At 40.8% G+C, this 16,304-nt stretch overlaps 1 protein-coding gene across 4 annotated transcripts in view; it reads left to right on the plus strand.

The window, feature by feature from the left end:
* Positions 1 to 16,304, plus strand: part of Cnst (consortin, connexin sorting protein) — a 63,670-nt gene that overhangs the window by 2,728 nt on the left and 44,638 nt on the right. For 2 of the 4 annotated variants that reach the window (XM_042701235.1, XM_042701238.1), the window contains exon 2: positions 12,150 to 12,582. In XM_042701235.1, the coding sequence (XP_042557169.1) occupies positions 12,201 to 12,582 (382 nt within the window). In that variant the 5' untranslated portion in view covers positions 12,150 to 12,200. Of the gene's footprint in view, positions 1 to 4,188; positions 4,212 to 12,149; positions 12,583 to 16,304 lie in introns of those variants that run through there. The other 2 variants (XM_042701237.1, XM_042701236.1) reach the window with 2 other exon arrangements.

A 16,304-nucleotide genomic window follows, 5' to 3' on the forward strand; every position in this document is an offset into this window, starting at 1 on the left:
TTAATTTGTTTAAAAGAACAGGAAAAGGTATGTCTTCTGTCACTACTCCTGGGAACCAGGTTTGGGGCGGTTTAAAAGGGGATGTGAGGTAGAGATCTGCATGGAGCCATCTGTGCTTTAGAGCTCAGGTAACCCTGCCGCTGTTGGCCTCTTTGAGGTTCCATCAGACCCATCCTGGTTCCTACCTCGCTCCTGGTATTATGATACATTTCCTTAAATACTACTTTAGTTGGAATGTGTTACAGTTTAACCCAGTGTCAAAATTAGCCTGAAGGCCTAATTTATAATCCTTTTAAAACAAGAACCATGCACCATTCCAAACTTTTACAGTAGTAAAGAAATTTTAAATGACCTGGCCATAAACAGACTCTGTAAAACCTGGTCTTCGTAGTCCTGACAGAGTGTAAATCAGACTGTGGAGTATTATAGGATGGAAGGTAGATTGAGGAGGGGTTGTAGTTATTGCATGTCCTTGCTTTGAAAGAGATATGTACATAGCCTGTTTTATAAGATAGTGTCGCTTGCATTTTGGATAAGAAAGAGGGTACTGGTCAAGGTTGCAGGGAGGAAATGAGAAGATAGAGGTGAGAATACAAAGATACAAAGAATCGTACACCTAGGACTAACTAGTAGAAAGACATATTGCAGGGTAGGAGGGCTGTAGTTAATATGGTTGACATTGTGAAATGATGGATATATTGATATGTTCCCCTGGAGTAACCATATACATATATATAAATATGTACATATCTTATAGCATATTGAATAGCTTAAATGCACGTGGTGAATTTTTTTTATTTTTTATTTTTGGGGCTTGAACTCAGGGCCTGGGTGATATCCTTCAGTTTTTGTGCTCAAGGCTAGTACTCTACCACTTTGAGCCACAGCTCCATTTCCACCTTTCTGGTAGTTAACTAGAGATAAGAGTCTCATGGACTTTCCTGCGTGGGCTGCTTTGCTCAGACCTCAGCCTCTTGAGTAGCTAGGATTACAGGCATGAGCCATCAGTGCCCGGCATGAAATTTATTTTTTTAAAACAGCAGTTGGGATACACCAGCAGAGGGATGGTGAATTACAGGCCAGCTTGGACTGTATAAGGACATGGGGGAAAGTGAGACAAAGAAGAAAGGAACTTTGAGAACAGGCGTACACATTTGTTGTCCACACTACTCCAGAGAATCATTTGAGCCTAGGACAACATAAATTCACCATTAGAAATTTAATTACTACCAATTAGGGCAGTAATTTTAGTTGTTTAGGGAAAAAAAAAAAAACAAAAAACGGAAAGTCTAGCAAGTCAAAGTCTTTGAAGAAAGAGGCTTTCCAAGGTTGAAAGAACATCCAAAAGATTCTGGGTTTTTGTTTGGTTTTTCTGGTACTGGGGCTTGAACCCAAGGCCTTACGCTAACATTTGAGCCACAGCTCTTCTGGCTTGTTGGTGGTTACTTAGAGAAAGAATGTCATGGACTTTCCTATCTGGGCTGGATTTGAACTGGGATCCTCAGATTTCAGTCTCTTGTAACTAGGATTACAGGTGTGAGCCACCAGCACCAGGCTAAGGGTTCTGTTCTTACTAAGAAATTCTAACTTCTATATGTGGATCTTAAGGTGCTCTGTGGTCTCCTTTCCAACTTAGTGCCTTCAAAATGTCACATGAGGGCCTGGGAATGTGGCCTAGCATGCATGAAGCCCTGAGTTTGATTCCTCAGTACCACATAAGCAAAAAAAGCCAGAAATGGCACTGAGGCTCAAGTGGTAAAATGCTAGCCTTGAGAAAAAGAAGCTCAGGGACCAGTGACCAAACCCTGAGTTCAAGCCCCAAGACTGGCAAAAAAAAAAAAACACATGAAATAGATCAAGAAAATGTGGTATATACACAATTGAATTTTATACTTCCATCAGAAAGAATGACATCATTCCATTCGCAAGGAAATGGAAGGGCTTGGAAAAAATCGTATTAAGTGAAGTAAGGCAGATCTAAAGAAACATAGGCTGCCTGGTTTCCCTTATTTGTAATAATGAGTGTTTGTCTAGGATAGTTCTAGCAGAGGATCACAATAGCTCAATAGCAATGTACATATGCTGATGGAAATGAATGACAAGATATGGAAACAAGAGGGTTTTTTCCTTTAGTGTACTGTATGCAGTTATTTCTTTTTTTTCTTTCATTTTTTTCCTTTACCCCCAGTTGTCACTGTTTTTTATTTTGATACCCTTTGTATTATATGTAAATGTATCTGCTTTGGGGATGGGAATCACAGAAACGGTGAGACAAAGGACAAAGGGTGAACCAATGCAACGTGACACAAGACGCTATGATGGAAATGAACTTGACAACTTGGGGAGTAGGGATAATGGGAGAAATGAGGGAGGGGGTAACAACGTTCCACAAGAATTGTACGCATTTCTCTACTTAGGTAACTGTAACCCCTCTGTACATCACCTTTACAATAAGAAAAAAAAGTAACATGAGTACTGGCTTTGCTTTAGCAATTGTACCCATGAGGATATTTTCCTTTCCACAAGGGAATACTTTTGTTTTTTCAGGTAATTGAAATGATTCATGTATAATAGTCTTTAAAGACATACATAATTTTAACAACTGAATTTCAGGGTAGCTTAGGGTTTCTTAAAATGTTTAGTCTTGAGACTACTTTTTTAGCATACTTGGAGAGAGGAATGTTTTGCCGTGACACCACTCCACACTACATCTCTTAGGACTTCCTGTTTTCCTCATCATTAGCCATGTGGAAGGAAAGATAGACACTGTGCCTGTCAGAATACTGCTGACTGAAGATTTTTTCCATAAGATTGTAGAAAGAATTCTAAAAACAGTAAATGGTAAGTTTAGCAACTTTTATCGCCCATTGAGCATGTAACATTTTAATGGACATTATCTACCAACTACATTTATTAACAGTGTGCTGAAATTACTACAGCAAATACCCACGTTGAACTCGGGCCTTCACTTGGCTTTTTCTTCACAACTGGTGCTCTCCCACTTGGGCCATACCTCTGCATTTGGCTGTTTGCTAGAGACCAGAGTCTCTCAGATTTGTTTGCCTAGGCTAGCTTCAGACCCAGTAGCTAAAATATAAATGTGAGCCACCTGGGCCAGTTTTTGTACAAGTATGTCTCATTCTGGAGTTAAACTCAGGGCCTGGGTGCAGTCCCTGAGCTTTTTTTTTCTGTTCAAAGCTAACACTGTTACCACTTGAACTACCACTCTACTTCTGGCATTTTTGGTAGTTAATTGGAAATAAGTGTCTCACATTCTACTACTTGAACCACAGATCCACTTACTGCTTTTTTAGTATTTTATTGGAGATAAAAATCTCACAGACTTTCCTACCTGGGCTGTCTCTGAATCATGATCCTCGGATCTTAGCCTCCTGAATAGCAAGGATTATAGGTGTGAGCCTCTGGGGCCTGGCTCTTTTTTGAGACAAGGTCTTGCTATGTGACCGAGGTTACCCTAGAACTTGAGCTACCTCCTGCCTCAGCATTCCAAGTTTTGGAAATATAGATATACACCACCAAACCCAGAATCACCTTCTAGATTTTGAAGTAACAACTTCTCTAAAATACATGAACTTTACAATGACAGAATGCTGTTGTTCCTGATATTTGAGAGTATTGATCGAAAGCTAAATTTACTTCTTACCATATGACCTAATCTTCAATACTATTTTTGCATTATTTAAGACTTTTTGATGAGGACTTACTGCTCTGAGAATGTATTTTGTTTGTAAAAGTCTAATGGAATTATTCATTTTTACTTTATGATGCCACAAAGATTATTTTGCATTTCTTTCATTTATGGGAAAGATTTATTTAAAATAGTAAATTACAAGGATTCATATTCAGTAGCTCATATCATTTCCTTCTTCAGATTCAGCTCAGATTTAAAAAACAAAAAAGGAGTGGAAGTTTATAGAAAATGCTGACTAGAAGATTACAAAAATTGGTGGGTTTTTTTCTGTGTTGTAGGGGTATGGATTGAACTCAGGGATTTGTGCAAGCTAATCAACCATTCTTACCACTGAGCTAATCTCTCCCTGGACTTCCAGAGTCTTTTTTTTTTCTGTTTTGTCAGACGTGGGACTTGAACTCAGGGCCTGGGCATTGTCCCTGAGCTTTTCACTCAAGGCTACAACTGAACCACTTTGAGCCACAGCTCTACTTGCATCTTTTTTTGTAACATATTGGAGGTAAGTAAGAATCTCACAGACTGACTTGGAATCATGGCCCTCAAATCTCAGCCTCCTAAGTAGCTTGAATTACAGGTGTGAGCCACCAGCGCCCTCTAGATTCTTTTTGCTCCAGTTATTTTTAGATTTGTTGTGGAGTTCTTGCTTTGCCAGGCCAATTAGTTAAGCATTGATTGAGTAAGCACCATAGAAAGCCAAAATTAGAAGTAATGTCATGTGTCTTCCCTATTCCTATCACACTGACAAAAAACAAACAAACATGATTTGAAACTAAAGGTCTTTTCAAGATTCTGTTGGTTGTGGCTTAAAAATTATTTCAGGATTCTTTAAGGGGAAAAATAAGGCATCTGAATCCAGATAGACTTAACGTGTTTGGCCTCGGGAAATTATTTCTTCCCTAAATGGACTGATTTTTTTTCTCTCGGTATGTTATTACCTGGGCAAAACTAAAGAAAATGATGATGTGGCTACTAATAGCTTCAGATGTAACCATCTGCCAATCTTTTACCTTCAGTTGAGACATAGAAATTGTGAAATTGTAAAGACATAGAAATTGTGAAATTGTAAATTTCAAATTTCTGTGAACAGTTTAAAGCATGAATCTAGCCCTCCTGAAATAGACAACATTTCTAATTAGTGTTGTTTGTTACCTAAATAAAAATGGTTAGAAAGTATTGCTGGAGACATGGCTCAAGTAAGTGGCAGAGTATCTGTTTAGCATGTACTTTTCTCTTGATACAATCCCCAGTGCCCCAAATAAAACAAAATGGAATACCCAGATTGCCAAGAATGCTTGTTCCTGAAGACATCCTTGAACACATTTGATTTTAAAAATTGGCTTCTGTTTTGTTTCTTGGGTGAGGGTGAGGGGCAGTCCTGGGGATTGTACTCAGGGCATGGGCACTGTCCCTGAACCTTTTCACTCAGGACTAACACTCTCGCTTGATCCACAGTTCCACTTCCAGCTTTTTGGTAGTTAATTGGAGATAAGAGTTTCACATGGGCTAGGATGTAGCTCAGTGGCAAAGCACTTGCCTAGCAAGTACAATGTCCTGGGTTCCATCCCCAGTACCAAAAAAGAAAAGACAAAAAAAAAAATAATAATAATACAGTAAAAAAAAAAAAAAACCCAAACAAGAGTTTCACAGACTTTCCTGCCTGGGCTGGCTTCAAACCATGATCCTCATATCTCAGCCTGCTAAGTAGGATTACAGGCATGAGCCACCAACACCTGGTGGTGTTTTGTCTTTGTTTTGTTTTTTTAAGCTTATGGAGGAGTGGATTTCATTGCCAGATTTCCACACGTACTTACAATGTATTCCAATCAACCTCCTTTATGAGTCTCCTTGACCTCCTCCCTTAGCAAAACCATTTTTAACAGATTTCACTGTTGTATTTTCATAGTTGTAAACAATCTATTTTTAGCACATTTATCATCTTCCGTCCTTCTTGGTGGCCCCTCCCTATTTTCTCTCTTTAAATAAAAGGTTGCATATGTCTGCACATAAGAGAGGAAAAGAAAGATTCGATGGATTACTGTTTTTGCACTGCTCAGGTGTGCCCCCAAGGTGGTTTTGAGCTGCCAGTTTCACATACCTAATGCACTGTAAAAGCAGACTCTGTATATATATTATGAATGGAGAGAGCTCCATGACTAGAAGCAGGGCTGAGGAAAATGAAACAGGCAACTACTTCCTTCATTCCATTTATCTGCCTCAAGGGTGTATGGGGCACAAGGCACATAGCTTCTGTCATAATTTTTTTTAAAGGTGCATTCTCTGCATAATAAAACCTGTATTTGCTACTTCTTGCTTGGAATCAGTTGCTTCCCATTTAATTATCTTGTTTTTTCCTTTTAGTTTTGTTTTCTCTTTTATCCTATTTTTACCCACTTTGCTTATGTTACTGAATGTTTTATGACTATTCTCTACTAAAGGAATATTGACGTAAACTGATTTCATTTTTGTTTCCTTTTGAGGTTCTTCTGGTTTCAGGACCTCCCATATTCTAGGCAAATGCTGTACCACTGAACCACCCTACTCCAGCCCTATCTACTTTTGTAATGCACTATTAAGTCGAAATCCAAGTGTTTAGAAAGATGATTGTGCAATTCTATCTTGCTCATTGTAATTACTGTTCAACTTTTGTGACATGTTTCTTTTGTGACATGTTTCTTTTGTGACATGTTTTAAATATGAATTTTAAAATATTTTCTAACAAATAATGAAAAGCATAATCCTAGGACTTATATTCTGAAAATAGAAGGGCAATGTATACTAATTAATTTTAAGGATTTGTAGCATCTTTTTCCTCCCCTGAGTATTTACACTAAGTATGAAGTCTGGGGGGAGGATGGGAAGGGATGAGAAAGGGAAACAAAGGAGGAGGCTACAATGCTTGATAAGAAATGTACTCATTATCTTGCCCATGTAATTGTAACCCCTCTGTACCGTATTTTCACAATTAAAAAAAAAAAAGAAGAAGAAATACTCCTAATTTAAAAAAAAAAAAAAAAAGTGTGAAGTGTGTGAGGAGCAGCTGTGGCCGAGCTTGTGATGGCCTGAAGTGACTCACCAGGAGCCAGGACAGCTGACCCTGTAGGGGCAGCGTCTCAGAGAGCAGCAGCGTGCAGCAGAAACGCGGCACAAGCCATGCTTATTATTTATAGTAGCCGTGTTTAAAAGGGCTTTTGGAAAAGTGAAATGTGATTTTTTTTTTTGTCCTAAAGATTAAGCCCACAGTCACACATACTAAATATGTAGTCTACACTGAGCTGGGCTTGTAGCCTCCTGAAATTAATAATTTACTCAGAGAGAGGACAGAAGATAGTTAAAAAAAGAGTAGCATAAGGGGGGTGAGCCTGGTCAAAGTGCATTATATGCTTGTTGTAGATATCACAAATCCTTTTATACAATTCATATATAACAATTTTAAATAACTTACTCAACCAACTCTACAAAATATTGTGTAACATGAAATCAGTAGTTAAAGTTATTGAGTTCTTTATATACTTTTTATTTATACTAACTGTTGAAGTACAATGTTTATTGTATAAATGTAGCGCCCCCCCCCCCCATTTGGACACAGTTTTCATTGGAAATTCTTGTTTCTGCTATGTTTGGCTTCATTTGGTTGTTAGTTTAGTTGGTTGGTCTTTGTTGTTACTTTGTTTTGTTTGAGACAGAGTGTCACTATATTGCCCAGTCTATTCTTGACTTCCTGAACTCAGCTATCTCCTGCCCCAGATTTGAGAATCTGGGACAAATTCACTGTGTATGTCTGCAATATATTTTTTAAAAAAAATTGTCAGTAGTGGGGCTTGAACTCGGGCTGGGTGCTGTCCCTGTGATCTCTAGCTCAAGGCTAGAGCTCTACTACTCTGAGCCACAGCTTCACTTTGGGTTTTTTCATGGTTAATTGGAAATAAGAGTCTCATCGACTTTCCTGCCCTAGCTGGCTTTGAGACATGATCCTCAGATCTCAGCCTCCCAAGTAGCTAGGATTTCAGGCGTGAGCCAACAGTGCTGGCTGGTCTTACTATTTTTGTTGCTTTGGAGTTTTTTGTTTTTTGTTTTTTTGAGACAGGATCTTATCTTAGTATAGCGGAGACTGAGTGTCAAACTTATAATCTTCCTGCCCCAGCCTCCCACTTTGAATTGCTAGCTTATAGAATGTTGCTTTTAGGTCCACAGGTCTAAACAATGGTAGTATTAATCTAAGAAAACTATATAGGTTTACCAACCAGTAGTATTGGAGCATACTTTTATGAACAAGGAAGTAAATGTTAAGTGACGTGTAACCACCATAACAGAAAGAATACATAGGTGTAGTGACATTCTTCCTCAGGTCTGACCTCATCACCCACCTGCTATAATTTAGGGAAAATTAAGACAGATGTATGAAATTAAGATTGTGTTTTCAACTCAATTTAAAACTATCTTTGTTAGCCTGTTAATTGGTAGATCTTCCTCGAAGTTCTTTGGGCTTCATGGGTATGAGCTTTACTTGAACATGATTGCTGGGATCCTGGAGCTGTAGAGTGGCCTTGTCAGATGATTGTTATGCAGTGTACATATTTGGAATGCTATTTTACCACTTGCGTCTGGAAACTTGGGTGGCACTCACTGTCATGCTTTTAAAAGGCAAAGTATTTTAGACTCAGCACTGTAGTAATGACTGCAATGTTTTGTTTTTGTAAAAATTGTGTAGACAGAATAGGGATCTCTATCAGAATAGTTTTAGTAAATAAGTTTAGTTTCAAGTGTACTAGTAGCCTTCAGGTCCACTCAATGTTAGCACATATTTTGAACTAGTTAACTGGACCTCCACCTTACTTCCTCCAATGCTGGAGGGGAAAAAAATACAAATAAAACACAGTATTTTTAACTGTTTTCAAAAGCATTGGAACACTACTGACATGAAATCCCATTAAGAATAGGACTGGGAGGGGGAATAATTAGAGAGAACAATGGAAGAGAAGACATAGATCAAGATGCATTGTTCTCATAACCTGACTTATGGAATTATAACTTCTTTGTATAACTACTTAATAATAAAGTTAAGCCAAGCAAGAGCTCAAGGTTCTGAGTTCAAGCCACAGTACTAAAATAATAATAATAATAGTAGTAATAATTATTTTTAAAATCCCATTAAGAGTTAAGTGTAGTTAGTACATGCCTGAAATCCTAGCTATTCAGGAAGCCAAGATCTAAGAATCAAGGTTCAAAGCCAGAAATTGGGCAGGAAAATCCATGAGACTCTTATCTTTAACTATCTACCAAAAGCCAGAAGTAGAGCTGTGGCTCAAGTGGTAGCATGCCAGCTTTGAGCAGAAAAGCTAAGGGAGAACGAATGCTCAGGCCCTGAGTTCAAACCCCAGTAAAAGCGCGCGTGCGCGCGCACACACACACACACACACACACACACACACACACACACACAATCCCATTAAGAAGTTTATCCTATTGTTTAGGGTATTCAAATTAAAAAGCATTAAGAATGCAGATAGAAACCAAGTACTGTACTATAGGATCCTCTTAGAAAAGAGCCAGGTATGTATGGGAATCTGTGTCTTACTTTCTCTTTTCCAGAGGGACAGAGCAGAATACTGTTCCCTTCTGCGTGTGTTCAATAACTACAAGGGCCAGGATGAGACATTGTGAGGAGCAGAACTTAGGAGCCGGTGTTCAGGTGGATTAAACCTAGTGACACCTGTGCAGAGCAGTGTGGAAGGACTGTGGTTGCTAGAGTGGCAGAGTCAGAACGCCATGAGGACCCAGGGGAAGCCCCCCACCCCCACCCCCGCTGAACTGAGATAGCTAAGGCTACTTCCCTTAAATAATACGTACATCTCAACAGAAAGCAGGAACTGCATAGGAAGTATCTCCGGTGTGTATCTCAGCAATTCCCAGGGAAAAATCACATCAGGGAAATTGAACTTCTTGGTCATTAGAGGTGTCTTCTTCAGAGTAGCTGGCTTGGCCGGGGCATGCCACTGCTGGAGGGAAGTGTTTCTTCTTCAGTCCCCAGAGTACACAGACGTAATGACTGAAATGGAAAGAGGCCTCAGAACCATAGCCAGTCCACACTCCATTTCTCACCTTGACAAGATACCAATCAGTGTAATAGACTGGTAGCTCCTACCTGCTGGGACCTGAGCTCAGAACACAGCATGACACACAGCCAAGCTGTGAACATGTGTAGGAGTCTTGACCACTAATTTCTACTATCATTACGTGAGACAGGGTGCTCCGGACAGACACTAAAGCTTTGCAGAAAAGCCGGGCGCTGGTGACTCACACCTGTAATCCTAGCTACTCAGAAGGCTGAGATCTGAGACTCGTGGTTCAAAGCCAGCCCAGGCAGGAAAGTCCATGAGACTCTTATCTCCAATAAACCACTAGAAAACCGGAAGTGGCACTGTAGCTCAAGCAGTAGAGCACTCGCCTTGAGCTGAAGAACTGAGAGACAGCGCCCAGGCCCAGAGTTCAAGCCCCACGACCGACAAAAAAAAAAAGCATTGCAGAACCTGAAGCAGGTGGCTATCAGTATTCTCAAATGAGGCAGGTTAGATTGTCTGTCATTCAGAGCCTGTCCATCTCTAGGATGTTTACAACAACTCTTTCTGAATCTACAGTAAAGCTGGAATCATCTGATGAACTACCAGTATCTAATGGAACTTGTGAGGTTTTGTGGGAAGTAATGACTCTCCCTGAGCATTGACTGTGGGCAAGTACTCACCGAAGTGCTCTACCTGCAGGGTGTCTAAGCATCTTTGATAGGCATGGTGGTCACACCTGTATACCCAGCAGAGGCAGGAAATGTGATGGTTCAAAGCTAGCCTGAGTTATTTAAGAGTTCAAAGCCTGAGATACGTGGTGAGAGCTGTCTCAAAATGCAAGTGCTGATGGTGTAGTTTTGTGGCAGACTGCCTGCTTGACACTCATGAGGATATGTGTTTGAGACAAAATACTGACTCCTTGAGGTCAGTTTTGTAGTTGAGAAATTTTAGGCTTGTCAGCGTGGGATACTTGCCTAAGGTTGCACATATACCTAGTAAGATGGCAGAGGCAGGATTTGAACCTGCTCTGTCTGCTCACAGCCATTATGTTGGACTACATAGGATACAAAACTAGGTCGGTAATCCTACTTATATTACCTTTCTGAGCCTCAGTCTTCATGTCAACCCCTGTGGGAATCCTGCTGCCGAGGCTCGTGTAGCTCAAGTGTGTGAGAGACTCAGAAAGCGAGATGGCCATGTGTGGGCTCCAGGCTGCTGCTTTGTTTCCTCTGTCATGTCTTCTTGGCATATAATGTCTGAGGCTCCTGCAGGTAAAACGTGAAACTTTGAATTTTCAACAAGAAACAAATTTTAGACAACCTCTCGATTACTTAAAATAGAAAGCAGCTGATAAGATTCCCAGTTTCATGGGTTCAGGGGATATATTTCAAGGAAAATGGTATCAGCCCACATAGAACTTCTTGTTTGCCGAGAAATGCCTTTATTTCTAAAATCAAATAAAATATTTCAGTTGTAAAATACCTTGAAAATACATGATGAGCTAGCATATGGCTAATATTTTGTATGTTGCTTCTATGGATTTTGTTTTTTGTGCTGATACTTGCACTTGAACTCAGGGCGTGGGCACTATCCCTTAACTTTTTCACTCAAGACTAGCACTCTACCACTTGAGCCACAGCTCCCTTTCTGGCTTTTCAATGGTTAATTGGAGATAAGAGTCTCACAGACTTTATTGCCTGGGAAAAGCTGTGAACCTTCTCATTTGTAAAAGAACTGCTGCTGTTTAGGCAAAGAATAGCTAAACCAGATGGTGTATGCTGGTAATCCTAGGTTCTCTGTGAGCAAGAGGATCAAAAGTTTGAGTCCAATTCAGGTAGTTAATGAGACCCAGGCTCCAGGGGTGAAGCACACTTGCCCAGCATGTAAAGTCCTGAATTTCAGTCTCCAGTCCTACCACACAAAAGAAGTTCTTCCATAACTAGTCCTTGACTTTAATAGATAACCTGTGGAGCCAGCCATTTCTTTAATAATGTCTGCATTCCTACCTCATAGTTACCGAGTGAGCTTAGAAACAAGTGAGTGCACAGGTTCTGTGCATTCAAAGATCTAAAACTGTACACTAAGCAAAATTGTTTCTTTATAAAGTTACTCTGTCTTGGATATTTTGTTATAGTAACTGAAAACAAAATACAAAAAAGGGAGAGAATGGAATTTGTCAACCCCCCAGGTTGACACTATTGTGTCCTCCGTGACCTCAGGGAGGTTTGGAGTTATACAAAGAGCATAAAAATGAACTGCAGGCCTTTCTTTCCTTCCTCAATTTCAGTGAAAGACCAAATCGAAGAGGGAAATTAGAGATCACCTTGAATCCCAGGGGTTAAAAAATGAATTTGCTTCTTTTCTTTTTGTCTTTTTAAACATGGAAGGACGTTAATGACACTTTAAACAGTTCAACAAAGGATGCGCTAATGGATGACAGCGAAACTCCTTCCTATAATCTGCAGCTGGAACCTCAGGATGGGCGTTACCTTGGTGGTGACAGTGTGGAAGGAAGAGTAACACGTTTGTCTTCTGTGTCCGACGAAAATGAAAACCAATTGGATGGAGACGGGCCTGAGCATCTGACCAGCAAAGACAGAACAATGGGAAAGACTGAAGGGTTTGAGCAGGATAGTCTCAACAACAACGAGAGCTGCCCAGCCAGCTTGGAGGTGTTTGCAAGTGAGAACTTGGGAGACGCTGCTGGTGAAGGCCCTAAAGATGGACAAGCCTTCATGGAGGAGGACAAAACCATACCTGGAAAAAGAAGTGCAGGAACCAAAAGAGGCCCTGCCAAGAGGACACCACCAGGTACCTTTGTGATGTTCTGATTTCTATTCTTTTCATCAAAGCCACGCCCCCACGCTACTATGTATACTGTTTCACATCCTCCTTGCTACCCCTTCTTTTCACCATAGATGTGCAGATCCAGCTGTATCGTATCTATGCCTGTGACTCGTCCGCAGAGTGTCCCTATACAGATGTATCACACTTGACCTCTTCCTTAAGTTGTTCCCTATCTTTCACTGTAATAGATTCTGCTAAAACTGACATGCATTGTATTTCCACTCTAGGTACTTTAGATACATGCACTTTCCTTCCTCCATAAATTTAAGACTTTTTTCTCTGTATCACCAGGGTTTTTAAGTCCTTTTTGTAGAATCTTTCCATTGTATGTACTCTGTAGGTGAATAACAGGCATGGACATCTATTAGCATTCTTCTTATGCCAGTGTGGAGGAAGGTATGGGGTTCTGTTTTATTTTTAATTATTTGTTATTAGCATACGATAGCATACTAGTTGTACAAAGGGGAGGAGGTTATTGTGTTACTTCCATGCATGTATACCACATATTCCAAAGAGCCTCACCCTGCTGTCACTTTCCTTTAGGACATCTGGTTTTAATTATCTGTACTCCTGTGGTTGCAAACAATAATTCAGATTGTCTCATGGGGTACATAGTTTGGCAGTCAAGGTTTATAGCTGTGGACTTTTGTACCTCCAGTTACTGGGCACCTGTGGGAAGAGACACCTTCTGGTTTCTTTTGGCCAAAAATGCGCTGACCTGGAGACTCGTAGTATGGCTCGGCTGGGGTTCCTGGTGTGGCTCACCTCTCCTGCCAGCAGCACCCCACAACACTCAGAGGAGCACACAGGACACCTCCTCTTGTGTACTGTTCTTGTGTACTTTTTTGGCTGATTAGAAATGCTGTCCTAAGCCAGTCACCGGTGGCTCACGCCTGTAATCGTAGCTACTCAGGAGGCTGAGATCTGAGGATTGCAGCTCAAAGCCAGCCCCAGCAGGAAAGTCCATGAGACTCTTACCTCCAGTGAACCACCAGAAAACTGGAAATAGCACTGTGGCTCAAGTGGTAGAGTGCTCGCCTCGAGCTGAAGAGCTGAGGGACAGCGGCCAGGCCCAGAGTTCAAGCCCCATGAAAGACAAAAAAAAAAAAAGAAAAGAAATGCTGTCCTTTCTAATCCTGGTTTTTATTTGTTTTGTCATTTTATCAGTTCTGGGGCTTGAAATAGGGCCTGGTATTCTTGCTGGGTTTTTTTCTGCTTGAAGCACACCACCACTTTTTTTTGTTGTTGGTTAGTTGGCAATGAGAGTCTTGGCTTGTTCTGCTTGTGCAGCTATTTGTATATAAACCACTGGCCCCAATTTTTTCATTGTATTTATTATTTATTTATTTTTAATTTCTTATTAGGTGATATATAGAGGTTACCATTTCATAAGTCAGGTAATGAGTGCATTTCTTTTTCCCTCCTTTCCCCTCCTACAAGAGGGACACAGAAATGGAGGGACAAAGAGTGAACAAATGCAGCAGTGTACTCAGTAGACACTATAAACTGTCCAACCTGTAGGAGGGGAAAGGAAGGAAAAACTGGGAGACAGTGAAGGTAGGGGTGACATGGTTAAAAAAGAAATGTACTCATTATTTTTTGGATATGCATTCTTGCTATGTTCCCAGGCTGGCCTTGAACTCTTTTGGGCCAGATGATCCACCTCAGCCTCCTGAGTGCTGGGATCACAGATACCACCCAGTTCAGCTTTCACATGTTCACCTTCTAATTCTAGGTCACTTAGTGAGATTGAACCCTTCTGCAATTAAATGCCTTCATCTGTGTCATGATCATGTCCACATATGTAACTCTTACTAGTACCTAAGCCATTGCTTTTATGGCTTTTGGAACAAAGATAACCATAGAGATAATCTCCTTTAAAATTTGGTGAATCATCTCTAATGAGTCTATAGAAGCTTTTTTACACTTAAAGGGCTACATTAGCCAGGCGCCGGTGGCTCACGCCTGTAATCCTCGCTACTCCAGAGGCCGAGATCTGAGGATCGCAGTTCAAAGCCAGCCCAAGCAGGAAAGCCCGTGAGACTCTTATCTCCAATAAACCACTAGAAAACCGGAAGTGGTGCTGTGGCTCATGTGGTAGAGTGCTTGCCTTGAGCTGAAAAGCACAGGGACAGAGCCCAAGCCTGGAGTTCAAGTCCCACAACTGACAAAAAAAAAATAAAAAAACATAAAGGGCTACATTTTTATCTTTTAGATTTTATATGTTCAAGTAGGTAAAAATCTTAAACCGAATGAGGTTCTTTGGGGGTAGAGTCATTGTCTTCTGAACATAGAAGAGACCTGATGTATGTTTAGAAAAAAAATCAAGAAATTTACAGTACAAGTTTATGAATATCTGCACAGTTACATATAAATATAGATGAATATGTTTAAAGACAATGGAATATTTTAGGGCTGTATTTTAAAGCTGTTTAAGAATATTTAGGTATTGGCCGGGTGCCGGTAGCTCACGCCTGTAATCGTAGCTACTCAGGAGGCTGAGATCTGAGGATCGCAATTTAAAGCCAGCCCAGGCAGGAAAGTCTGTGACATTCTTATCTTCAATAAACCACCAGAAAAACCGGAAGTGGCGCTGTAGCTCAAGTGGTAGAGCGCTAGCCTTGAGCTGAAGAGCTGAGGGACAGCGCTCAGGCTCAGAGTTTAAACTCCATGACCAACAAAAAAAAAAGAAGAAGAAGAAGAATATTTAGGTATTAACTTATACAAGACTCTAGGCTTTCACACACACTAAACCTAAAGGTATAACTCTTTTGAACATTTAAAATGGTTTATACCTATAATCTTAGCTACTCAGGAGGCTGAGATCTGAGGATCGCCTGCAATCCCGGCTACTCAGGAGGCTGAGATCTGAGGATCGCCTGCAATCCTAGCTACTCAGGAGGCTGAGATCTGAGGATCGCGGTTCATAGCCACCCTGAACAGAAAAGTCTGTGCCACTCTTTTTTTTTTTTTTTTTTTTTGAGTCTGGTCGTGGGGCCTGAACTCTGGGCCTGGGTGCTGTCCCTCAGCTCTTCAGCTCAAGGCTAGCACTCTACCACTTGAGCCACAGTGCCACTCCCGGCTTTTTTTTTTTTTCCTGCTTATGTGGTACTGAGGAATCGAACCCAGGGCCTCAGGCATGCAAAGCAAGCGCTCTACCACTGAGCCACCTTCCCAGCCCCAGTCTGTGCGACTCTTATCTCCAATTAAGCACCAAAAAAGCAGAAAGTGGAGCTGTTCATGTGATAGAATGCTAGCCTGAGCACCAAAGGAAAGGAAAGGGAAGAGAAGGGAAGGGACAGGACAAGAGGGGAGGGGAGGGGAGAAGAGAGGAGGGGAGGGGAGGGAAGGGATGGGAATTAGCATAACAAAATGCATGCTTGGGCAAATCCCTTGCATGTTTTTAGATTTTAAGAAAATGTGTTAAGTGTAAAAGCGTATAATCAAAATTCTAAGAGAAAAATTGGGGTTTCCAAACATTAGTGCTAATTGCCATGTTCTGCGTAATTTAGAGTCTAAATCACAGCATGACTTATGTGGACTGGTTGTGCCTTGAATATGAAATGATAACAGCCCGGAGCAAGCTCTAGAAAGTGACAAATGGAGGGATGGTTGGCAGGCCTTGATGAGAAGGCTGTGACTGGCTACAGGTGCCTACTTTTACTACCACAGAACCAAAGGCGCAG

Source organism: Dipodomys spectabilis, unplaced genomic scaffold (genome assembly GCF_019054845.1).
Source record: "Dipodomys spectabilis isolate Male_0828 unplaced genomic scaffold, ASM1905484v1 ptg000288l, whole genome shotgun sequence".
Classification (NCBI taxonomy): domain Eukaryota; kingdom Metazoa; phylum Chordata; class Mammalia; order Rodentia; family Heteromyidae; genus Dipodomys; species Dipodomys spectabilis.